The 27,005-nt window shown below is 40.7% G+C and overlaps 1 protein-coding gene across 6 annotated transcripts in view; it reads right to left on the bottom strand.

The window, feature by feature from the left end:
* Positions 1-6,747: 6,747 nt before the first annotated feature.
* The window catches only part of stxbp5a (syntaxin binding protein 5a (tomosyn)), a 93,601-nt gene continuing 73,343 nt past the window's right edge, over positions 6,748-27,005 (bottom strand). For 2 of the 6 annotated variants that reach the window (XM_034202769.1, XM_034202764.1), the window contains 14 exons: positions 26,568-26,608; positions 26,034-26,254; positions 23,999-24,162; positions 23,426-23,551; positions 22,871-23,022; positions 20,287-20,349; positions 18,265-18,318; positions 16,235-16,285; positions 14,882-15,163; positions 13,773-14,142; positions 12,854-13,019; positions 11,677-11,788; positions 11,355-11,575; positions 6,748-9,592 (listed from right to left, as the gene is read on the bottom strand). In XM_034202769.1, the coding sequence (XP_034058660.1) occupies positions 9,551-9,592; positions 11,355-11,575; positions 11,677-11,788; positions 12,854-13,019; positions 13,773-14,142; positions 14,882-15,163; positions 16,235-16,285; positions 18,265-18,318; positions 20,287-20,349; positions 22,871-23,022; positions 23,426-23,551; positions 23,999-24,162; positions 26,034-26,254; positions 26,568-26,608 (2,065 nt within the window). In that variant the 3' untranslated portion in view covers positions 6,748-9,550. The remainder of the gene's footprint in view (positions 9,593-11,354; positions 11,576-11,676; positions 11,789-12,853; positions 13,020-13,772; positions 14,143-14,881; positions 15,164-16,234; positions 16,286-18,264; positions 18,319-20,286; positions 20,350-22,870; positions 23,023-23,425; positions 23,552-23,998; positions 24,163-26,033; positions 26,255-26,567; positions 26,609-27,005) is intronic. The other 4 variants (XM_034202766.1, XM_034202765.1, XM_034202768.1 and 1 more) reach the window with 4 other exon arrangements.

Here is a 27,005-nt window from a genome sequence, read left to right on the forward strand (position 1 = left end):
GTCAAGAGTAAAAATAACAAAAACATATATTTTCCGGAACTAAGGTGACCTTCTTGATCTCCACTGACCACTTCGTCATCTATGTCATGACTTCTGAGAAACCAGAGAGCACATTCGAAAGTCACGTAGTGTGATCAATACAAGATGGCTGATGGTGTGTGTTATTATGGGTCGGTAGCTCCCGATTCAAACCACCGGCCTCGACTAAAACCTACAATATATAAGACTGTTGACGGCCTAGTTATTGTAGAGGATGAGTTACTCAACTTCCCGGCGGTTAAAATTAAAACTATGACCCAGGACGAGCTAGTCCTTGTAGCCTCTAACACCTTCGATTCCGAATGGATCGAGACTTCTGTTTGAACTCTGTCCTGAAACCAAGCAGCGGTGTGTGGCCTTTAAAGGCAACCAGAAGGATGCAAACAATATTAAAAGCTGCCTAAAAGTGCTAAATGAATGCGGTGAAAACATCCCCCGTTTTGTCTCCCACTACCTGGATGAGCTGCCGCCTGTTACGTTTAACAACCTGGATGTGTCCAACCTGCTGAGCGACTGCACAGCGAGGTTTGCGCATTAAGACACGTAGTGGAAGTTCAGGCAGATATCGGTGAGGACCTGCGTGCTGTGGCTGCGACCATGGACAGCAGAGTTGCTGCCGTAGAACGCCAGTTGGAGCCGAGTCATGGTGGAGGACTGGCTGTACCAAGTGACGCTGAAACTACCTGTGGGAGCGCTCAGGGTGATGGCCAGGATGGTGCGGTGTTGGTGAAGGATGCGAGCCCCCCGGCTCTTCTACTGATGTAGGCCTAGTACATCCCAACTGTGTTGACCCGCTCGCTGCGTCAGGGACCGTGAATGCCTGTGTGAGCCCTGGAGGAACTGCGGTAAATTCGCAGGTATGGAGTCAAGTTGTGAAACAGGGCCGAGGTCGGAGGAATAGGGCCGAGGGCCAGTCTGCCTTATCTAAACAGCTTGTTGGGAAACCTGAACGGAGGATGCCTAAGCCTATTGTTGGCACTGCTGCACAAGGGAATATCAAAGTGATCCGTACGAAGTTGGTGAGTGTTTTTGCTACCAAATTCTCGCCAGACCTTGATGCTGAGACACTGTCCGAATATCTAACTGAACAACTCGGCCGTGATGTTAACTGTCACCGTATTGACACTGCAAGCAGCAGATATAGCTCGTTTAAAGTGTGTGCTGAGTGCAATGAAGTTGCGGAGATGTTTAACCCAGAACTCTGGCCTGAAGGCTCAGTTGTGAGAAGATACTATGAACCACGTAAAGCGGAGGTGATAGGGGCTAGCAGAGCTAGACCTTTTGCTGGTGCGAGGGTACTGAATGGGGCTACGGCTGAGCTGCTTAGCTAAACGTTATGCGGGTTGGATCATTTAACTGTTGCGGGCTGCGCCTGGGCAACAGCGCTGCTGATAGGATCCGACGTGTAGTGGTGGACAACTTGCTACAAAAATGTGACATTTTATGCTTGCAAGAAACTTTCTTACCAAAGCAGGACTTGGGAAAGTTGAACTCTCTTAATGACAATTTTCACGGGGCTGGTGAGTCCACTACGGACCTATCTCTGGGAATATGGGGCGTGGCTATCCTGTGGCACAAAAAGCTGGACACTGTCATTAATGTCATCAGGCTTGAAGTTGACTGGTGTATTGCTGTACAGATCAAAATGAATAACAAGGAGTTTAGCATTCTCAATGTATATACACCATATGAGTCACAGCATAATGAAGATGAATACCTGAACAGACTTGCTTTTATACATTATTTTATTGCTGATAATCATTCCACCAGTGTTTTTGTAGTGGGTGATATGAATGCTGACATATCAGACAAAAGGTCCTTGTTTGCTAAGCATATGCTACAGTTTTGTGATGATAACAATCTTATATTATCAAGCCAAATACTTCTGCCTACAGATAGCTATTCATATATAAGCGAGGCCTGGCATACAACTTCATGGCTTGACCATTGCATAAGCACTGCTAATGCCCATGACATTGTAAGATCAATTGAGATTGTGTATGAGCCATCAATGTCAGATCACATTCCTTTTATAATGTCACTAGATTATGATAGTCTCCCTGAGATGTCTCAGGAGGTTAAAAATGCCTGTACCACTAAAGTGGATTGGTCCAAGCTCACAAATGAGGATAGGCTATTGTACTATGGGAGAACTGATGTCCTATTGAGTGATGTATATCTACCCAAAGTGGCAACTCTGTGTGTTGATGTGGGTTGTAAGGCAAGGCAAGGCAAGGCAAGTTTATTTATATAGCACTTTTCAACACAAGGCAATTCAAAGTGCTTTACAAAAAATGAAAGACATTAAGAAAAAGGCATTTAAAATCAGTCATTAAAAAGAAAAGCTAATAAAATAAACATTAAAAGAAAAAATACATGGATAAAAGTTTCAGTGCAGTCTAAGATATGAATAGTTCAATTAAACATTAAAAGAAAAAGTACATGGATAAAAGTTACAGTGCAGTCTAAGATATGAATAGTTCAATTAAACATTAAAAGAAAAAGTACATGGATAAAAGTTACAGTGCAGTCTAAGATATGAATAGTTCAATTAAAAGCAGCGACAAAAAGAAAAGTCTTCAGCCTGGATTTAAAAGTAGTAATGAAAACTCTCACCGTGAAGACCTCTGTAACATGTATGATTGTATTGTGGGAGCTGTATGGGAGGCCAGTAGACCGTGCTGTACCTACTCTAGGAAGAGACACAACGTCAAGCCAGGGTGGAATAAACATGTGGCTGATCAATACGCTGAAGCCAAGAATGCTTTTGGGGCCTGGGTCCAGGCAGGAAGGCCCAGAGAGGGGCCTGTCCTGGATCTCAAAACGCGTACAAATGCTAGATATAAATATGCAGTTCGTTATGTCAACAAACACACAGAAACATTGAGAGCGGACTCTATGGCTGAAAAGCTCCTTCATAATGATGTGACTGGCTTCTGGAAGGAGGTGAGAGCTCTGAACAGGGCCAGTACGTCATTACCGTGTACTATAGAGGGAGTATCTGGAGCCGATAACATAGCTAAGTTGTGGAGGCAACATTACTCTAATATACTTAATTGTGTTAAAAGTGACCCCTACAAAGTTGGTAATGTTGTGAAGAGTGACACAGTGGGAATCACAGCTAAAGAGGTTTATCGAGCAATTGCACAGCTAGCTGATAATAAAGCATGCGGCTCTGACCGAATCACTGCAGAGCACCTTAAACTGGCAAGCCCGAAGGTTGCAGTTCTTCTTGCCATTTGTTTTACCGGCCTCATGACTCATGGTATGTTGCCAGACTCCATGTTGACTGTTACTTTGGTCCCTGTCATTAAGGACAAAGCGGGCAAGGTAGGGAGCTTGGATAACTATAGACCAATTGCTCTAGCCAGTGTGTTATCCAAAGTCTTGGAAATAATTTTGTTAGATAGACTATGTTCCTATTTATGTACCTCAGATAACCAGTTTGGCTTCAAGGCTAAGCATGATACTGAGCTATGCATCTATGCTTTGAAAGAAATGGTAGAAACATATAGAAGACAGCATTCCACGGTTCTGATTGGTTTTATTGATGCCTCTAAGGCTTTTGACCGAGTTAACCACCATAAACTGTTTTTAAAATTGAGACAAAGGGGTGTGCCTAACAGTATAATTAGGATCCTGGCTTATTGGTATGCCAACCAGAGCATGCGGATCAAATGGGGGAATGCAGTCTCTGCGCCATTTGGTGTTGGTAATGGAGTCCGCCAGGGGGGGCTCCTCTCACCATGCCTTTTTAATATCTATATGAATGATCTATCAGATGATTTAAGTGTCTGTAAAACAGGGTGTGTGATTGGTAATGTGATTGTAAACCATCTTATGTATGCCGATGATCTGGCTATTGTTTCTCCTAGCAGTGCTGGTTTTCAACAGTTGCTAAATGTTTGTAGCATTGTATTTAACGTCAAATTTGACGTTAAATACAATGCTAAGAAGAGCGCTGTAATGATCTGCAGAGCAAAAGGGGATAAGAACCTTTGTTTTCCAACATTCTACCTGTCAGGACAGGTGCTGTCTGTTTGCTGTAACACTAAGTATCTAGAACACATCATCACAGATGAAATGGCTGATGATGATGACATGTATAGACAGCGGCGTGTCTTATATATGCAAGCCAACATGTTGGCTAGAAAATTCTCTTGGTGTTCAGATAAGGTTAAGGTGAACCTCTTTAGAGCTTATTGCACTCCTCTCTATACTGTCCCCTTGTGGGTCAAGTATAAGAAGGCGAGCCTCAAGAAGCTCCAGGTTGCATATAATGACTGTTTGCGTATACTGCTTAGAAAACCAAGGTGGTGCAGTGCAAGTGAAATGTTCTGTAACGCACGAGTCAACACGTTCCATGCTCTTTTGAGAAATCGAATGTACAAATTCATCTGTCGATTGAATGTTTCTCATAACTCTGTCATTATGCTGCTGTCAAATCCGTGTTTCAGTGCTGTACGATACCAGTCACCTCTGTGGAAACATTGGTATAACTGCCTTTTTTAATTTATATTTGAGTGTTGTATGTTTTTGTAATAATGGACCAAGAGTCTCTTTAAATAAAAGATGATGAATACAGGATTGTGTTGCTCTAAGAAAGTGAGCAATACAGTATAAGCACACAAAAGATCATAGGGTAACAAATCGAGCAATTACAGTGACTAACGCAATATTTAGTTCTTTTAACAGAACATTTGAAAGTAATTGATTCTTGCTTTACAGTTGAATTGTATAACCAGTTTGTTTCCTACATACATTTATTCTAGTAAAATATGATCTGTTTGTATAGCATAATGATAATTTATAAGATAGAAGGATTGCATTGTTTTTTGTTGAACACTATATTTTCCCTACTAGCATTTAGACAAGCATGTGTGTTTGCTGCCATCTAGTGTACAGATACAAATAGGAACACATTTTCCAAATCAACAGCCTAATATTCGCAAACAGTATTTGTTCTAGTATGGGCATACAGTGGGGCAAAAAAGTATTTAGTCAGCCACCAATTGTGCAAGTTCTCCCACTTAAAAAGATGAGAGGCCTGTAATTTTCATCCTAGGTACACTTCAACTATGAGAGACAGAATGGGGGGAAAGAATCCAGGAAATCACATTGTAGGATTTTTAATGAATTAATTGGTAAATTCCTCGGTAAAATAAGTATTTGGTCACCTACAAACAAACAAGATTTCTGGCTCTCACAGACCTGTAACTTCTTCTTTAAGAGCCTCCTCTGTCCTCCACTCGTTAACTGTATTAATGGCACCTGTTTGAACTCGTTATTAGTATAAAAGACACCTGTCCACAACCTCAAACAGTCACACTCCAAACTCCACTATGGCCAAGACCAAAGAGCTGTCAAAGGCCACCAGAAACACAATTGTAGACCTGCACTAGGCTGGGAAGACTGAATCTGCAATAGGTAAGCAGCTTGGTGTGAATAAATCAACTGTGGGAGCAATTATTAGAAAATGGAAGACATACAAGACCACTGATAATCTCCCTCGATCTGGGGCTCCACGCAATATCTCACCCCGTGGGGTCAAAATGATCACAAGAACGGTGAGCAAAAATCCCAGAACCACACGGGGGGACCTAGTCAATGACCTGCAGAGAGCTGAGACCAAAGTAACAAAGGCTACCATCAGTAACACACTACGCCGCCAGGGACTCAAATCCTGCAGTGCCAGACGTGTCCCCCTGCTTAAGCCAGTACATGTCCGGGCCCGTCGGAAGTTTGCTAGAGAGCATTTAGATGATCCAGAAGAGGATTGGGAGAATGTCATATGGTCAGATGAAACCAAAATAGAACTTTTTGGTAAAAACTCAACTAGACGTGTTTGGAGGAGAAAGAATGCTGAGTTGCATCCAAAGAACACCATACCTACTGTGAAACATGGGGGTGGAAACATCATGCTTTGGGGCTGTTTTTCTGCAAAGGGACCAGGACGACTGATCCGTGTAAAGGAAAGAATGAATGGGGCCATGTATCGTGAGATTTTGAGTGACAACCTCCTTCCATCAGCAAGGGCATTGAAGATGAAACGTGGCTGGGTCTTTCAGCATGACAATGATCCCAAACACACCGCCCGGGCAACGAAGGAGTGGCTTCGTAAGAAGCATTTCAAGGTCCTGGAGTGGCCTAGCCAGTCTCCAGATCTCAACCCCATAGAAAATCTTTGGAGGGAGTTGAAAGTCTGTGTTGCCCAGCGACAGCCCCAAAACATCACTGCTCTAGAGGAGATCTGCATGGAGGAATGGGCCAAAATACCAGCAACAGTGTGTGAAAACCTTGTGAAGACTTACAGAAAACGTTTGACCTCTGTCATTGCCAACAAAGGGTATATAACAAAGTATTGAGATGAACTTTTGTTATTGACCAAATACTTATTTTCCACCATAATTTGCAAATAAATTCTTTAAAAATCAATGTGATTTTCTGGATTTCTTTTTTCTTCTCATTTTGTCTCTCATAGTTGAGGTATACCTAGGATGAAAATTACAGGCCTCTCTCATCTTTTTAAGTGGGAGAACTTGCACAATTGGTGGCTGACTAAATACTTTTTTGCCCCACTGTATGTACGGACATTTTGTACACAATTGTACTTTCTATCCTTTCCATGTTTTTGTTTAATCTGCAGCTAAATATTTACAGTTTAAATTCTGTATAAGAAGTATTTTAAAGATGCTTTAAGACAAAACATACATTTTCCACTTTTATTTTCCATTGCACAGTAATCTCTATCTACATAATTTTAAATTTGTGTGGCAGCAGATAAAGTCATAAACATCCATGTGAAAGTTGCATAAAACTGTACAAGAAAATTGGCTACAATGAGAAAAATACTGCAACCCACTGATAACTGTTGAATCCAGGACAGAAGATGGCATATGGCAGATAGACAGGACTCCCTCTTGCTGCTTGAGTGTGTGGATTGTATCGGGTAAGAATACTGCATACTGTATGTAGGGACAAGAAACAAGTCACACGAAGATGAAAAACAGGTATGACATTGAACAAAATAAAACAAGTATAACACAAATAACAGCCGGGTTGGAGGGAAAGACATAGAACAAGTATTTGGGGATGAACTCTAGCTAAAACTACTTATTTTTCCTGAAGTAGTTTTTTCCTATTTGTTACCTTGGGGATTAAAGACGGAGCTATCTACCAACATCCACACAACAATGCTTTACTAAACACAGAGAAGGCCATATCTGTCGCTGTGGACCCAGAGAGTCAGTGGAAGACTCACTGGAGGAAGAGAGAAACAGGCAAAGACTGCAGTGGAGGAGAGTCGAAGCATGTGTGCAAAGACCAGACATGCGGCAGTTAAATAAAACCAGATTTTTAGAGGTCATTCTCTAATGCTCATTATCCTACTGTTATCTAGTTATTATCATTGGTGGCTTTAGTTAGTGTAACAGACACTCAACTGGACACGGCCTGCTGACTTGTACATCAATTATTAACAACCAATATCCTAAATAATATCACCTAATTTACATGAGCACACTCTGACACAGAGAGACATAAACACTCATTCATGAACAAACACACAGATGAATGGTTTAGGTTTTTGTTTTGTTATCAACCGACAGTTAGGGCACTTCAAACATTAAACATTAGTCCAAAAGTTACATATATGACATATTGTGAAACCATAGTACTATAAATGGCTGAGTTCCATTGCAAATTTCTCCATTTCTTGAACCCTGAAAGATGATGAATAATATATTTCTTAATGAACCTGATCCTGTCTGTATGTACGATACCGTCCGGTGAAATGATGAGCCAAATTATAATGCAATGGAAAAGCTAAAGCAACTCTTTGGCGTCAGAAAAAATATGGCCTCTCTCCTCTTCTGCTCGAGCAACTTTGACATCTACTTTCCAGTTGGTCTTAGATTGTCAAACTATTTACTTATATACAAATAAAGGTTAAAAGCCTGGTAGACAGAGAGATATACCACATTTCAGCTTTACTGCAAATATGGAAATAGAAACGAGATAATAATGGAGGTGAACGTTTCTGACACCAAACACAACTGTCTTTTGCACCTTAATAAATATAAACAAATAAATCACAAAGATAACTTTCTCATACAGACAACTGTCAGCAAAACCTGAAATGTGTTTTAAACATATGCTTTTAAAGGATTACACATCTGTATTACTATTATTCTGCATATATGATTACACAAATAGTTGTTTCCCCTCATGTGAAGGTAATCGCCATATCGGTGTGGACTGCAGAACTTGGAAACTCCACAAAATCTGGCTAGACTTTTGTGTATTTAACACTGATGTCATCGGCATTTTACAGTCACACTCGCAAACTGCGGAAGCTTACGACAATAGAGGTTGAGAGAGGCAGTTAACATCACATCAGGTAAACAATACAAGTGTGTGGTTCATACGCACTTGCTTTGAGATTTGAGAGTCAGTAAATCAGATGTAGCCATGTCAGTGAGTACTAAATGATATATGCCTTTTATATCCTTGCCCTCCTTTTTTAGATTCCAGCCCTTTTCATAAGGAGAAATTAATTTGAGTTGTTAGATAAAAGCCACAAAAAGTATTTTTTCAACAAATCAAATATCATCCACTTTCACAACCATAGAAAAATAAGAGATTTTCCAATAATACAGACAGAGCAATAAACCCAACGAATAACAAATAGAGGAATGGCAAGAAAATAGAAATTAACACACACACGCACACACTGTTGGTAACGATATGAAAGTCTGTAAGATACAGAGGAGAGTCTAGAGGTTGAGCGAGATGACGAAATATCCAGTGTACATCAGATTAAGTTGCTTTTATCCCTGTGACTCTCTGCATAGAGGAGGCGTCACTGTTGAGCTCTTCCTGTGTCTCTCCATCGCCGCCGTCACACGCTGCTCTTTCCTCTTGGATGAGCTTTCCTTTTCTTTTGTACTTGTCACTCGGAAGTGGATACAGCGTTGCACATTTATTAGATTTATGTATATATAATGATGTATTTAGATTATTTTTCCTTCTTTTTACATTGTTAAGAATGTTTTTTAGTCTGTTTCTTCAATAGATACTTGTCTTTTTTTCAGCTATGGTCGTCGGTTTGACATGGCCCCCCCGATGGGCTCGGAGTGGAGACAACATTAAAGGACATTTTGGCAAATGAGTATGAAGAATCTCCAGGTGCGTGGGCCAATCGGCTACCTCGGAGGAGAAGTCGAACAGAGATAAACAAAGAGACGAACACTTTTTTTTAAAAGACACCATTTATGTGCTCCCTCTGAGGTTGTCCTTCACCCCCGTCTACCGCTCAGTTCCACCCTAAGACTGAGGTAAGAACAGTATTCAACATTGTGCTAGGGAAGATAATCCCAAGTGTCCCAGTGAAGAAGGCTTGGAGGGATGGATGTATGGACAGACAGATGGGTGGGGGGTCACGGTGAGTCCAAATGAGCCAATGGAAGGTGACAGTCGCGTCCACATAACTCTGCTCCTCCCCCGTCACCGTTTACAACTGGTACCATTTTTTGTCTTTGCACTTCAGCATCATCTGGACACACAGAAAATATTGGAGTTAGAACATTGCTTAAAGGTCCCCTATTATACAGTTTTTATCAAGGTCTCAGATATATACAAAACATGTCTCTGAAGTGTTTGGCTCGAAACACCAGACAGATCGTGCATCCCATAATCCCCTCTGTTTCAGCCCTGTTTAAAAAATGCTGATTCTCTGTCTGTAACTTTAGATGAAAATAAGGAGCCCCTCCCCACGCCCCTCTGAGAGATATTTGGTTAAAAAGAACACAATGGTGCTCTAGGAGGAGATTCAGGTGATAAGGTGGGCGAGTGTTACCTTGGTTGGTGATTGGCTAATGGTTAAACAAGCCAAAAAATCTTTATGACATCATAAAGTGGCCAAAATCTGATCAGCTCATTTTCAGACAGGTTTTTATATAAATGGATCAGGACTAAAAGTGAGCGAATCTTTTTTCCTGAAACACATGTTGATGTAGAAGAGACATGAACAAGTGGATTTTCAATAATACGTGACCTTTAAAAAAATAACATAAAATTCTCCAAACTTGTGAGTTAGACAAACTATGATTCTCACAATTAATTCATGGTTTAAAATCTCTCATCAATACTAATTATTCTGATGACACTCATTTATATTTTGTTACTTTAATTTGTTTCAGCTGGTCAAATAATAAGCACTGCAGGCAACAGGAGACCTAACATAGTTTGAATCCATATCTATGTCATTTATTATAAGAAAATCTTAAAGTAATACTGACTCTCTATATCTGACAATCAACAGTATCAACAGTACTGCATACTTTATACAGGCATATACTGCCCTCTGGTGGTTAATAAGTGTAAATGAGTAATATTTCTGAAAATAATTGTGGAAGACAGAGCTCAGTATATCTCAGTATATCCCTGCACTGCATCAAGTGTGTATATAATGTTCTTACAGTATGCAGTGTGTTTAAGGAGGAATTGTATATAATCTAATCATCATCTAATAGACAATCAAAATGATTTTGTATATATTGATTGTTGTGTTTTTATTTAGGTCTTAAGCGTGCACATGTCAAAACGTGTCTTTGACTGTGTATATATATACATATTTGCACACATATTTTAATATTTTATATACATTTGTTTTTGTATTCGGGATTGTGGGAAACTCTGTCTGTACACACAAACTGGAAGATTGACAATAAAGTTGACTTTGACTTGAAGCTAATACAGGTGAAACCAGGTATATCCATATTATTACTTTTGTCTTCTGCCTTAAGAAGACTATTTCTCAGTTAACAATTTATTTTAAGCAGACTGCTTCATTTTGTGAGGGACTGTATACATGTAGTTTCATGCTAGCTCTAGATCAGGGGTCTCAAACTCAAGGCCCGGGGGCCAAATCCGGCCCGCAACTTCATTTTATGTGGCCCCGCAAGAGCTTGCAAAGAATATAATACGTTTATTATACAGTTACATGCCACTTTAAAGAAGCAGGTTGCCCATAAACTACATGTCCCACAATCCATCTTGTTGTGTGACATGCGCACTGAAGAGACTTGCAATTATTTGCCCTAGACTTCTGCTTTCAGACGTGGTTAATTAGTAAGTTATTATGCTATCCGATAATAATCCAATTCAGAGGCAATAATGTAATATAAAACATTATTTTATATTTATATTATATATTTATATAGTTACAACCGGACCTTTACACGAATGTGGCCCGCGATGAAATTGAGTTCGACACCCCTGCTCTAGATTTGACACTTTTAAACATTTTCTGTTACCTCATGGGCATGTTTGGAAAAGCAATCTGCGCTGGTCATCATGGCAGCTGTCCTCTCATCAAGCTCGCCCAGTTTCTGGCCTCTTTCATCCAGCGCTATCCGGGCACGAGCCAAGTCTCCAACCACACCTGATGCTGCCCCCTTCATCCCCTCCAAGCCACCCGGGCCTGGGATGTGCTGGGCCAGACTTCGGTTTGCCTTTCCAGAAGAAATCTCACCAACTGATTTAGGATATGAAAGGAAAAGAACAAGGCAAGATGTGTTGATGAGAAGATGAATCAACAAAGGACTGCAGATCTGGGCATCAGTAGGTTTGGCTTACATAGCTCCTCTCTGTCCAGGGACTGAGCTCCTCCCCCGAAGAGGCCTTTGAAGAACCCTCTGTTGGGGGCCTCTGGTGTCTCCACCGGTGTAAAAAGTTCCCCCAGCATCTCCTGAAAGACCAACACACACATCATCCTGCTGAATAAATAAATCATCTCAATAAATAAATTATAAATTGTTGAAATAATGAAAATATGATATAACTTTCTATAAATTGCACTGTATCATTGAAAAACAAATATCTACAGATGGGGATTATCGTGTCAAAAAAAAAGCTTATTGTGATCATTACTCCCACCTACGTTAGCTTTGGACCAATACAAACTTTGATATTATTGTGAAACATCATGTCAATCTCCTACTTTATTCAAGGTGCAAAAAAGGCTCCTGCTGTTTTTTATCTTGGCTTATTAGCTAGCTAGATAAATTGACTTGGTAAATCCATGTGTAGTGTTTCCTGTATGTTTAAAGTGGACCTATCATGCTATATTTGAAACATATATTGTAGGGCCATACCTATATAAAACATGTCTGTGAAGTTTTTAAAAAAAAATACCAAACAGATCATGCATTTTAGCCATGCCTCATTTCGCTCTATTTGCTCTTTTCCAGCCCTGTTTTTGCAAGGGCTGATTCTGCTTTTGTGGCAGACTACAGCGCCACTTACAGGCCTGGCATATGTACTACAGCGTCTCCAGCGCTTTCGAGCGGTCTCTCATTCCCCTGATAGGTGGAGAGTTGCCCATGTAGGCGGAGCACCCCTTTTCTGACGTCAGAAAAATCAGCTCCGTTGCAGCACCGTTTTTAGAGATTTGGGTATGGAGGAAAAGAGAGAGGGTTGTGTTTTCTGACACTTGGTGAGTTCCCTGACACACCGGGGACACATATTCATGTATAAAAGACGTACAACTTTTATCCATGTACTTTTTTCTTTTAATGTTTAATTGCACTGTAACTTTTATCCATGTATTTTTTCTTTTAATGTTTATTTTATTAGCTTTTCTTTTTAATGACTGATTTTAAATGCCATTTTCTTAATCTCTTTCATTTTTTGTAAAGCACTTTGAATTGCCTTGTGTTGAAAAGTGCTATATAAATAAACTTGCCTTGCCTTGCCTTGCCTTGCCTTACAAAAGTGCATTTTGCATGATAGGTCCCCTTTAATGTTGACTGACCTGTAGGTTTTCACAGGTGTCCTGGCTGTAGGTGATCCTCTGGACCTCAGTGGGGGAGCAGAGGTACATGGCCTGACCCAGGTTAGTGAAGCAGAACGTCCTTGCTATCCGCATGTCAGTCAAAGGCAGGTAGTTTACATCCATGAGTGGTCTCAGCCCCGGCACACTAGACAAGGAAAAACAGAAAAGATGTATGTGATTTCAGATCTAAAGAATACTATAAGCCTGCCAATAAATGATTTTGGAATTTAAGTCTAACCCAAACACAAGATCACTGTGCTTATTTTAGTAACATAGAATTGTGACTTTTCAACACTGTATTTTAGCATGAGGGCAATCTCCTGAAACACCATAGCATACTTTAATCATCAAATACCATTGAAATGATACTGAAATCTGTCTTTTGACATTAAACATGCCCTGAATATGCAATAGGTTTGTCGGCATATGTAACAAAACTGAAAGTAAAAGCTGTGGTCAGCTCGGAGTTATATTGAGTTAAATCAATCCAATAAACTTCTCCATCTCTGCAGCCTAATCCATTTGTTTGCTTTGCTCAGAATGTCGGAATTACTCATATTGAGCCCAAAACATAGCTTAATACCCAACCACCACCTCAAGCCTCATGCACGATCCCTATGAGCTAAAAAACATGTTTGTTGTTCCTGCCTCCTGCTCCTTTATTGGTCAGAACCAATCTAGCAAAACTCTCTTATTGGCTAATTTACACATTAAAGTTGTACTTTATATAATTAGTGCGTTTGTCCTTATCATCAAATCTGGTTCCTTCAGCAACTTTGGTCTTAAAAACAACTTGCCTTAAATCTGATCTTCTGAACATGATACGTATAATCTGACTTTAATTGATACATTTTCATTAAACCCAGGAATTTGCTGACTGATGCAGATCGTTTCTCACCTGAGTGTCATGATGTGGCCATTGGCACAGAAACAGGCCAGAGACACGCCTTGGCTCATCTGCACAACATCTGCCCGCAGGATGAAGGAGGCCTCAGTGATACTGTGTTTGTAGATGCAGGTCTGGGAGGGGAGGGAAATGACTTTGGCCTGTTTCTCTGAACACACCACAGCATACTGGCTCTCGTTGAGGTCCTGGGAGGTGGAGGGGGACACTGAGACAGGCCGGCGCTTGCGGACCTTCTCTCTTTCTTCCCCATCTGCTGTTACGTTGGGTTCAAACCAAGGCTCAAACGCAGGCGGCAGCATTGAACCTGTTGAGTCCAGGAGAGCCATCCGCATGATGCTGCCCTTCAGCCGCACCAACATGCCTATCGAACGGAAGGAAAAGGCTTGTTATAGAAAATGTGATATCATTTCAGTAGCTTTATCTTATTATAGTGGCGCTATTGTGTTCAAACCATTTAACTCTGATTTATAATAGAGTTGGCACAAATAAATTGGTTTTCATCTACTATAGCAGGGGTGTCCAAACTTCGGCCCGGGGGCCAAATGCGGCCCGCAGGCCATATTGAATCGGCCCTCAGCAAATTCATAAGGTTATAATGCAGTATGGCCCTCAAATGAAACTTGTGCTTGTCTTGTATTGTACGTCTTAAATATAGATACAAACCGATTATACAGTAGTATTCATTTGTCAATGAGCCCACTTTTCAAATAAATTCTGTCAATTCAAGTTGAAAACATTTTCGAACATATCTAAGTTGATAAGAAAAAAGCCCAATAACTTATTTATACAACAAGCTTGAAATAGACCCTTCATATGTCCTCTTATGATAATCAATAAGGAATGAGCTGAAAACAAAATAATTGAAACCCTCTAGAGAGCTGTGATTTAGGCTGATTAAGAATAATTTACCTACATTTGATTGATTTTGCTGATATATAACTTAACTCATGAGGCAATATACCTCTAGTGAGTGGCCCAGCCCTTCGTATATTTTTCTGTATTTGGCCCTCGGTGAAAAAAGTTTGGACACCCCTATACTATAAGATAATGCATCATTGTATTTTCCATCCCTTCTTTCTTTCTGATGTTCCATTACTCACCTGTAGGTGAAAGGATAACTGGCTGCAGTTGCCGTTGCTCCCCAGCAGGTGGCAATGTGAGAGCTAGAGCCAGCACGGTGCCCAGAGTAGTGCCCACATACAGGCAGGGCGTCAACGTGCTGTCCCCCTTCCGGGCGAAGGTGTCACTGAAGTGGAAGGAGCTGATGGCCTCTCTGGCTTCCTTGTCAATACTGGTGACGCTGGAGGAGCGCGAACGGCTGAAAGAATTGTCCCGATGGTCTAATGGGTTGGCACCCCGTGGCGGGCATACAGACAGGAAGACAGTGGGAGAAAAGAGAGAGAGGTAAAGCACCCACACAGCAGTGACATCACAAGATAGTCAACACAGATGTGGTCTCTGTACTGTACATACAAAATGAAACAGTTTTTGGCAGTGTTAGTAAAACAAACACTTGGGACGTTAAAGGCATTACATTAAGACAAGACACAACAGTTGGGTAAAAACCTTATTTAGTGAATGATTATCTAGTCAAGATATTGAGTCAGACAATTGAAGGAGAAACATTGGGAAATAAATCCTAGAGTATTGTTTGCATTCTTAACAGTGGGTAAATACATAAAAGGCTGGTCTTATTTATCTCAGATCAGAACAAAGCAGCAACAAGTGACTTTGCATTATACTGTACATATTTTGTATTATATATTTTACAATAGAAACAAATCCAATGCAATACAGGACCACCAACATTTTCAGATTGTACCACCCCAATCAGCAGTCTATTAGTACAGACAGACCGGCTGTCAGGCACTTTGGTTACATGGGTAAAACACTGGAACTCTAAAACAACCATACAGGTAAATGTATTGGCACTTGCACATTCTAATTGGACACTGTCGCAACCAATGTTCATGTTTTTGAGAAGAATCTTGTGCACCCCTGAGGAAGAAAAATGTCAAGTTCTTTGCCAGTAAAAATACTTTTATTTGGACAATTTGTAAATCAGACAGAGAAAGGAAAGACATGAAGAACACAGAAGAGAAAGAGAAAGCTGCAAAAGTAACAGAAAGCGTTACGGTGAGATGGAGTTGGCATAGCACCACTGACCTCTAGGAGAACTCCCACCAAGGTCAAAAAGTGGGAGTCCGAGCACAGCAGAAGATTTCACACTGAATTTATTTCTAAAACGTTGCTTTAGCTCAATTGTTTCAAGTGGTCAGATCAGTGCTACTTTTGATTCATGCAAACTTAGGAGAATGTCTGCACAGCTTGCCAATTTTGAGGCTAATAACCAGATAAAACCGGACTAATTGGATGTGGTGGAGTCCAGTTGAAGGGAGAAAGATAAACTGCATTTCATACAAATTGTTTTGAGACACGAAGTCAAAGCTTACCCAAGTCTGGCTTTAGCTCAGTAGGCAAGCTTAATTTCCGTGACATCTTTGCTGGAAAAAAGAGAACATCCCTCTTTACAAACACACGTCTACGCTAACACACGATGCCATGCAAAGCTAGATAACTAGCATTGGGCTTGAATACACCAAAAAAGGACAAAGGCCTGTGGAACAAAGTGCCGGGGGGGGGGTTTTGAATTGAATAAAGGAGCAAATATGCTTTAAACAGAAGAAGAAACTGCGCAAAGACTCAGAGACAACTCCGTATATCACAGACGCATGCTGTGGAAGACAAAACAAAAGAGGTGACCTCTTGTTGCACAATGCCCTGCAAGAGAGGACTGGTACAGTGAGATACATTGAAACTGCACAGCCATTCAGCACCCTCATGCCACAGGAGCATGCACCAAGGACAGGAAGGCAACAGGAAACTGAAAATACTGAAAAGGAGATGGAAGAAGATGGTGAAAAAGATGGTTACTGAAGTACTGCTACTTAATGTAGGCTACCTTAACTGTGGTCACCTTCTTTTGAACTGTATCTCTTTTACTTTTTATATTAATAACTGTAATAGTCACTCAAAACAGTGAACCTATAAACAGAAACGTCAATGAATGAAAGTGTTAGATGTTTTAGAGAAATACTGTGTGATGAATAGGGGACTTTCATCATTCACTTATGGTAGTCATGAATGAATTGCAAGCTAGTCATTTTTTACGGGTCCTTAAAACTGACAGAATCCCACCTTGACAAATGAAGAAACCTATATTAGATGTTAGAGACATCCCTAATATTTACAAGCAAAAATGTTGTTGGGTTAACTTCTTTACTTTTTCCCCCCCATTTAAACGAAGTTCCAAAGGCTTAAATTGAATGACGCTTCACCTATAATCCAGTTTTCAAAGCTCGCTGTTTCCAGCCCTCTCCATCATATATGAACACATACAGTATCTATCTACAGTTAACACATGGTAAACACCTACCATCATTCTACTTTAATGTGAGGGCCCTGCATTTCCACACAGGGGTTTTCGCTTATAATTAAACCTCTGCTCAGGTAGAAGTCTGGTGGACCTATGGGAATTACATGGGGTCACCAAACCATTACAATATAAGAATAATAAATGGTTTCTAACCTCACAGGGATAAGAAGAGTCGGGAAAATGTACTGAATATTTGAACACTTCGAATATTCAGGCTTAAAATGTTCAGGCTACGGAATTGAGGTCAGGCTAGTTAAATAAAGTTATTTGATGTTGGTTTGAGAAGTACTGGTTTGGGAAAGGTTACAAATCCAGTCTCAGATGTGGCAGTCATTGGAAGATACCATTACCTACCTACTCATTGTCACCTGAATCAGAAAAAGGTTAAGATACAGAACAGGCAACGCTCTGCAGACAAACTTTGAGCACTTGATATGTAATCATATAATCAACACACACTGAAGGTACACAAAGACACAGTAGGACAGATGAGTTGCCCTCCACTCTGTGGTGTCATCATACTGTTACTATCGACAGAGCCAATAACGCACACAGGGAATCTGCTACAGGAGGTCAGGACAGAGATAACACGCAGGCACGTTTACATATGACACTCGTGCTACATACATGTAGCATGCAATGTGTATCTAAGGCAGTTAAGCTGTATTTTCATGTATACAGAAAGCTTAATTACTGCCATGCTTCCAGGTTAACCTCTGCTCCATGAGCTTTCAGCTTTCGGTGTATACTTTTCTAACCATATACTTGAGTACAGATGGAGAATATGAACACCTTTTCATTTTAACCAAGAAAAAAACAACTGCTGTTGTTTATAATTCAATACAGTGAGAACCAAAAGATAGTGGAAGAGGAGCTAACCCAGAAGTGAAGCTGAACTTAGGCACTCTATTCTCTAGTCTATTTCTTCTCACTGTGGTGACCATGACACGGAGGACAGAGACAGGGGTGGGGGCAACTAGGTGGACGACAAATGTGGACTTTGTCCTGCCTACACAGCCTCTTATAAAAGCCTTTGGCCAATCTTACCTCCTCTACCACCTCCATTGTAGAATTGCTGAAGATTGCTGTTTGACATCAACACTTTTGGTGTTGTAAGGGGGGAAAGTAAAGTAGAGTAAATGCGCAGTTAGAAACACCCTTTGGCTTGTTACTACACACAAAATCCTACCCTAATAAATCCCATGTTTAAATTCTGAGTGGAAAACTGGCCTTTGATCTGTTGAGGATGCCCTTTATTTGGGGAAAAAAACATAGAAACGGATTCCCAGATGAAAGAATGCTGTGAATTATTATACTTGCCTGCTTTTTATAACAAAGACAATTGGCCGGGTAGATCTAGTCAGGGAAAGCTCTGATCCCTTTTCATTTCACAAATGTCAAGGGTCTACAAGATTTTTATTGTTTTTACTGAATTAAACCAATTAAATTAAAATTGTAACTGTTTAAATCAGCACATATTCGACTGATTTTAAAGTACTTCATATGTAAAACAGAACATTTAAAACACTAGGATTAAATGTGAGGAAAAAAAAGGAAAGAAAAAAAAGGGGCTGTGAAGCATTGCTATCCCACTACTAATGTTTTTGTCATGCTGCTTGAATATATTTGCATAATCAAGTCCATCTGTCCTATAACTAAGTGGTTAAGCATTGAAAATAATAACCAATTGATACAATTTGAGTTATTTCAAATCAAACTATTCCAATGAACTTCTTGAACAATATTACACTCCCCTGCACTAATAGAGTCTAAATTCATCAAACTGAAACTGATTTCAAGGTAAAACAGGTGGAACTGCATAAAAAAAGAAATCTTCCACTGGCAGACTTTGAGATTAGACAGAAAAAAAAGCGTATCCCTAGACTACATGACTGGCAAAAAAATTCGCAGGGAGGCACCTCATCTCTTTCTCTGGCCTATGAATAATGCAGAGCAGACAGATGTATCAGACCACAGTCTGGTGGCACCAGGCAGGGGGGCAGGGACACTCTTCACACCTGCAGCAGCACTCCCGACTTTGAGATTTGTTTTTCTGTCTGACCTTTTTAAAAAGCTCCTTATTTCAGTGCCAAGTTACCTCTAATGAGATGGATCTGGGGTGTTCCTACTCCAAGCACCTTTAGCTTAAATACTAATGATGTAGATTAAGATGGAGGCGAGTTAAAGAGCAAAAGAACATTTTTCCTGTTGCAACACTGTAAATATTGCTGTGGCAGAAAGTGAAAATGGATTTTGTTAGTTTGCATCAGTGATATGAAAACTGCTTAAAATTTTAATCTGCGGAACAGATCTGCTTTAGCACCCATATACATTCAATGTTTAATTGAAATAAGATCCCTGCTCAAAATCCAAGTTAATTCACATAAGATCGCAACTGATATTATACATTTAACTCTGGAATAACTATACTACACAAACTACACAAATATGCAGTTACTGAATATATGAAAATACCCAAGGCCCTTCAGGTTGAATTTTTATAGTTTTAAATGGTTCTATGAATAATGAAAACGAATGGGTTCCTCTACGAGAACGCAGAGTTTTGTTTCATTCAATTCCTAACTCTTAGCTGTCACACTGTATTAGCAATCGTGGAGATTAGATACATTTACAGCCTAAAGCCCAGCTTTCCAGGATATCATTTGAGATTAAAACAAATGTATTCCTGTCTATTGAACACTGCAAAGTGGTAAAGGAATGCATGCACAGATGAGAACATATTCTTAAAAACCCATAAATGTATGGTAATAAACTCAAACAGCGCATTTCAAAAGACTGGGAGAGAATGAAATTAGCAGCAAGACAATTTTATGGTTCAACAAAAACCTGTCTGTGTGGTTCCAGTTTGATGAGCAACACTTTCAATAAAACACTATTAAAGGCAGAGGCTCTTTTGAAACACTGATCTCCCTAACCAATTATCTTTGTGCATTCAAATACATGGTTTAATAAGTATACTTTTTAACTGGTTTACTATTTGGCTTTTACTTCTCGATAACACAAAGCCCCTGCTTCTGTTTTTTCTCTTAAAAAAGAAGGACATTTTACCTGAAGTAGGGGACTTGCAGCGGTCCTCTGATGTGGCCGAGCCCTCGTTGATGTCACACAGACCTGCAGCAGAAATCACAAAATTAAATTCATACATCATACCAGAACCACTGAGAGTATAACACAGCCCCGTTTTACTTTGTAATTTAACTCTGTAGAGAGAACCTCAGGTATCAAATCTGTATTGCTTTATGCTTTAAGGGGAATTATTAACTACGCATAAGTACAAACATGAGCATACACGTATCATGGGCAATTTTATATATAAGGCTGCCTACATCATGTTGCCTACATCTCTTTTAATGGGTTTGGTCTCTTTTTGTTGTACTTTGTTGTGGTTGTTTTGTCTCTTTACGCGGTTGCTTTGTGTCCCTATGTATTTGCAATAATTGTGAGTCTTGCAGCTCTTTTGCAACTCCTCTTAGTTGTTTTGTGTCTCTTTGTGGTCATTTTGTTTTTGGGTTGATTTAGTTCACCGTTTCATTGTCAGTGTGGTTGAGGCTGTTTTCTAATAATGTCACTGTGTATTTGTTACGTTGTAGTTTTGGTGTCTTTGTAGTCTTTCTGCCTCTCTTTTTGGTCATTTTGAGTCTCATCCTACAAGGTAGATGTATCTTTGAGTGACATTTAGTATGTAAGAGCCAGGGGGAGGCCCTGACAATTTGGTCACCTTGGCCGTATCCAGGTAGGCCAGTTCAGTAGTCCAAATGGAACATTTTCCACCAGCAACTCTGTGTCTGTTGGTTTTAACATATAAAACATGATATGCATCCTTAATGTTGTTACTGATGAGGGTACCAAGATGGCACAGCGCCAGTCAGCTGTTTGTTAACTTTGGGGTACCTAACTGTCAAGCCCTTTTAAGAAATGTAATGTACAAATTCCTGTGTCGCCTAGAAGAGTCAGACAATTTATCTCGATTTTAATTAACCCTGTGAAGAGTTCTACTCGGTTCTCTTCCATGATTTGGAGACATTGGCGCAACAGCCTCTACAGACATGCATGTATGTGTGGCTAGCTGTCATTGGACTAATTTGATGTTTTTCATCTGTTTTTTTGTCTTATTTATTGTTGTGTATTTTGTCCTTTTGTATGTGATATGGACCTTGAGTCTGAAATAAAGATTGAATTGAATTGAATGCTTCTTTCCATTTCAACGTCGGAATCATTAGTTTACCACGTGGCTTTTTGTCATGTTGTCGTGTGAGGCAGAAAGCCAAGCACACAGCAGTCCCTGTTGGAAGAGAAGCACAGCTGGATCCCTGATTACTGCTCACTGTCGCCAAGCTCTGACAGGTGCCAGCACACTGCTCTCCAGTCAGTGACACCAGATGCTCTGAGTGTATACTCATTTGCACGTGCTTGTGTATTTGCCAGTCTTATTGTGGTTCTGTGTACATTGGTTTGCCTGCATGAAAAGCTCATCTATGCTTAAATAACGTAAACATCAAAAATAAATCGCTCAACATCCACAGCTTACTAATTCATCCATCAAACCTTTGCTTAAGTATGGTCAGTGCATCGTCATGACACTGCGGCATCCTCTACGTAGCTGCACTGCCATCATCTTACACAGGGTGGCAGTGTGTCCATAAGGTAAGCACCTTATTAGCTATCAGTGGTAGCATGAGCCTGCAGTGGCAATGTGTGTAAAAGGGATGGGCTGGATGAGTGTGTGTGTGAATGAGAAGGTGAGAGAGAGAGAGAGAAGAAGAATGAGAGGATGGACAGAGGAAGAGTTTGTTTTTGTGTAGTTATTTGTTGTGCGTTCGCCTTTTTCATGTGTGTCTTTGCTCTATATGACTCCATTCATTTTCATATTTGTTTCAGTTTACAGATCAGTTCAGGGATGTTTGGCCCTGTGGGGTTACTTATAATTAGTCATAATGTTTACTAAAAGAATGATTATAATTGTAACCCAGAGCTTTGCTGAAAGTCAACCTTGAATACAAATTATTGTTTTTTTCAATGCATTCCAGGAGTTATTTTCCAAATATCCCTAAGCCTGCCGGGAGTGTGTTGCTTGCTTCATATGGTTGTTGCTGAGCTTATTATGGTTGTTGGTCCCCCAATATTTGATATTTGCCATCAAGACATACGCAGGATCTGCAGATCATGATTCAGATCAGCATAGACAGATGCTGAGACACAATTTCAACTTAATGGCAGAAAAAATATTGAATAAAGAACTGGAGGTGGGAGGGTAAACAATCACGTAAAGTATTTCTGAAGGATAAGCAATTTGAGCTAGTTGGGCTGGAAAAATAGGTATGCAGTCGATGTGTGTGTGTGTGTGTGTGTGGTTGGGTGGGTATATATAGATGTGGGTTTTAAAACTTTGGTTGTTTAGTGTAAAAAAACAACAAGCCGGGTCTTTGAGACGAGTACTTCTCCGAGAGGTATTTGAAAGATAATGTTCAGCCATCTAGCCTTTGAGTGTGGGCAAAAATATCTTAAATGTTTGCTTTGTAAGCTGAGGAAATAAAACAACAGCATGTCATGTGGCTGCATGCAATGGTAAGAAAGCTAAAACAAGTGAATCCCTCTTCTAACTATTTTCCTTCTTTTCCCTTTTCCCAATTACCTCCAGAGGGCTGTCGTGTCTTTCTTGGCGAGCGGGGCTGTCTCTGGTAAGGGTCGTTGGAGCCATAAAGCTCCACCGTCCCCAAGTTGAGCACTACCGTCTTCTGGACGTAGTCCACCACTGCCAGACCGTTACTGTTGCCAAACACCACACTGGGGAGGGGGGACAGAGCCGGACAGGAAGTGGGAGAAGCAGGTGAAGGAAAGGTAGAGAAAAAAGATGAAAGGTCAGAGGAAAATGTAGAAGTGGATTTTAGATATGGTCATGAGATGTGATTTAGAGCTAAAAACACTGTAGTCAGGTCATAAAACAGCTGGAAACAACATTTTCCTCGGAATGCATCATTTGTGTTGACAGGCCTGGTTGTCTCTGAAGCCTCGAGCAGTTGCTGCTTGAACTGCTAAATTACTTTTCCACTTTGCATATTTTCACTTTATTAGATTGCCTTTATAGATTTAAGCCATCCTATTAGAATAACTAGGATAAATAGTGTGCACTTTCATAAAAAAGCCCTGGTTCTAGTCTTGACTAAGATGATCCTGCATGCATACTTACAGACCGTAGGAGGAATTGAGCGCCAGACTTGTGATCTGCTGCGGGGGCTCTCCACTCACCCACACTAACTGGACCACCAAATCTACCTGGTAGCCTGCAGACTGCTTTAAAGGAGTACTGCGCACTCTGGAGAGATGACAGAGTGTAGAGAGGGGAGTAGAGACAGTGAGAGATACAGAAAGGAGGAGAAAACGAGAGGGAGAGACACGTTAAAAAACATGTTTTACAAACAGAATACCAAAGGGGTGCAGCTGCAGTTGTGAAGCCGTTGTGTGTTGAGAGTCTGGCATGAGAGGCTGCAAGGGGGGTGACGGGGGGTGCCGTGGCTGAGAATGCTTCAGGCGTTGACTAAGTCTGTGAAAGAGTGCTTGAAGCAAAAGCCAAGTATCTTGCATGTATGAGAATGTGTGCAAGTGCTGCTGGCACTTCTGAGAGTTTATGTAATGAGTGTGTGTGTGTGTGTGTGTGTGTGTGGTGTGTGTGTGTGTGTGTGTGTGTGTGTGTGTGTGTGTGTGTGTGTGTGTGTGTGTGTGTGTGTGTGTGTGTGTGTGTGTGTGTGTGTGTGTTTCATACTTGAGGCAGGGCATGTTGCCTCCGTCAGAGTTGTTGCTGCTGGTGGAGGGGTGTGACGGTGGGCCGCTTGTCTGAGGGGAGGCACCGGGGGTGGGAAGCGCCGGTTCTCCCCCGTCCGGAGATTCTATGTCGTTCAGCTCGTACTGCATTCGCACCTCTAGTAACTGTATGACAACACACACACACACACACACACACCACACACACACACACACACACACACACACACACACACACAACCACACACACCACACACACACACACACACACACACACACACACACACACACACACACACACACACACACACACACACACACACACACACACACACACACACACACACACACACACACACACACACACACACACACACACACACACACACACACACACACACACACACACACACACACACACACACACAGGTGTAAGAGAAAGATGTTAGCAGATTTTTATAAGAAAACATTGAAATCATGATAAAAGCACACAGAGCTGTAAACAACATTTCTTTGTGAATTCCTCTGAGCATGATAATAGTCATGTGACAGGGAGTGACATCCACATAGTCACTTTGATAATAGAGATTTGTTTGTGTGCTTGTGTGTGTAGGCAGATTGAGAGTCAAAGAGGTCCTCCGATGCTGAAAAATGAAGTTCCTTCCGAGTACTCCTTCAGGCTACTTCTCTGCAACCCCCGCCTTCACATAGCCCCACACACACACACACCACTTAAACTCACACAATGATGATAAGCTTCTCTCTTTTGCATTCTGTCAGTCTCATTAGCCCCACTGATATGTGGGAGTGAAGAGTGATCTTCAGATTCTCACTCCCGCCTGCCTCTGTCCTCCTCTACCTTCATTTCTGCGAGGTTATTGAGGTGTTTGACCTTGTGGGGAAGAAGGCTGCTCTCCTAATTACAGCTGCCAGCAAGTGCATATCTAGTCCTGATCCACATCCCAGTCACACTTGAAGCGTAGGATAAAACGCCTGAAATCTTCTCTGACACATGCATCAGCGCTCACTGGCAGTCATCCATAGAAAACACTTCCAACAGGAAGGTGGCTGATTTGAATCAGTCTACTGTTGCAAGACACTTGAACTCTACAGATTCGTGACAAATCTTTGCTGTGAGAAAAAAGTATTTGGAAGAACAAAATAATTATGCTAACACATTCAAAAGGCACCAACAGCTAAAACATTCAGATTCATTTGCAAACCTGCAAGGAAAAAGCAAATCACATCACTCCCACGCACTTTGATTGACAAGTGATCTCTGTCTCCAGATTGTTGTGAGCAATAACACCACGGTAGTGATCGCTTGGGAGAAAAATACTGCCAAAATTAAAGTATTTAGCTTGTTACCAATTTAACACTCCACTGAAAAGTATACACTCAGCGTATACAGTATGCACGCACCGTCTCGCTGTGAGCATTTTCCCACGGATTAAACAGCATTTCTCTTTTACAGTGTGTCATTTAACAACATCACGCCCCCATGAGCATTTACGTCGCAATCAAGGCAGATTATAATGTAGCTTTGCTTGTTCACTGCTTCGTCTGTTGGCATGGCAACCATACTGCCTTTGACGAGGCAGATCTGACTTGGTGTTTGTGCATATGACTCGCAACACCTTTAAACTTAAGAGAAAGGGAGGGTTTACAGCAAAAACATTACAAAAAAAGCTAATAATGCAATGCCGCTAATAACTGTGCAATATATACCTGGCTGCTGTATCTTCAGAACTGTGACAGGATGTGCATTTTGTAAATTGTGTAATTTTTTTTAATTAAATGTTTGATTTGTATGCATGCTTCTAAGTCAACATTAAGCTGTCTTTGGCTCTTTTCTGCTGTAACAAATGTAAATGTCCCCTCTGTGGGACGAACAAAGGTATTCTGATAAATGTATTCTTGAAGGAAACGTACAATGTCGTCTCTTTTTCGTATCCATGCTTGGATGGTTGCAAGGTTCTTACAATACAAATGAGACGAGATGAGATGTGTTCACCCAGATTATAACAGTGACCCACCTGCACCACCTCGGTAGTTACTTCCAGTTTGCTGAAGCGGTAGATGATAATATTCGCTGACACCCCGGCCACACATAGCATCCTGCTCTCAGGGCACCAGGCCATGATCTGAATGGCGAAGGGGTCTTCATCTGACGTCTCGGTGCTGCCCTTGTCCTCCTTGGACCTGTTTCTGTCAAAAACCTTGGCTGTTTTGAGTTTATAGAGCACCTGGAGCATCACTAGGAAAAAAAGAGAAAAGAGGAAGGCATCAGTGGCAATGCAGGAAGACTCAGACCTTTCAAATATGACTATACATAATATGATTTCAGAGTACACAATTGAAATAATTATTCATTCTGACTTAATCCAAGCAATACTTGTTTTGTTTATATTGACTGTGCGAAAGCCGGTGCTCCAGTTCAGTCAAGTTTAATGAAAAATACATTTCAATATTAGTTTTTAAAGTGGTTTCCTTTCCCAGAGCTGAACGATATATTACAATATCTATAATTGTGGAAGCATAAACAGCGCTAAGCCAATGAGAGAACTCACTTGCAGAGGCATCCCAGAACTTCACAGTCCCATCAGCATGCCTGGGAATTAAAGAGAGGAAAACAAAGATAAGTATACAAGGCGGGTGAATTTTCAGTCTGCGTCCTTTTGTCTGTTTCCTCACTTTTCATAAGATTTGCAGCAACAAAATAACTCAGTAATATCAATTGAATAATAACTGAATATTGTGTCCACAATTCATATTTAAACACAAATCTCCTCTTTGGGAGGATTTAACTAAAATACTTTCATCATTTTAGTTGGATTTTTTAGACAAGAGGTAACCAGTAAGAATACTATATGTCCAAAAGTATATTGACCTCCCTATCCACCCTTTGTTTTTTGTCTTACTGCTTTTTCCATGTTTTTGTCTAGGCCCAATAAGTTCAAAAGTTTGGAGTACATCCTTTCTCAAAATGACAATGCCTACATGCACAA

The sequence above is a fragment of the Gymnodraco acuticeps genome, unplaced genomic scaffold (assembly GCF_902827175.1).
Source record: "Gymnodraco acuticeps unplaced genomic scaffold, fGymAcu1.1, whole genome shotgun sequence".
Classification (NCBI taxonomy): domain Eukaryota; kingdom Metazoa; phylum Chordata; class Actinopteri; order Perciformes; family Bathydraconidae; genus Gymnodraco; species Gymnodraco acuticeps.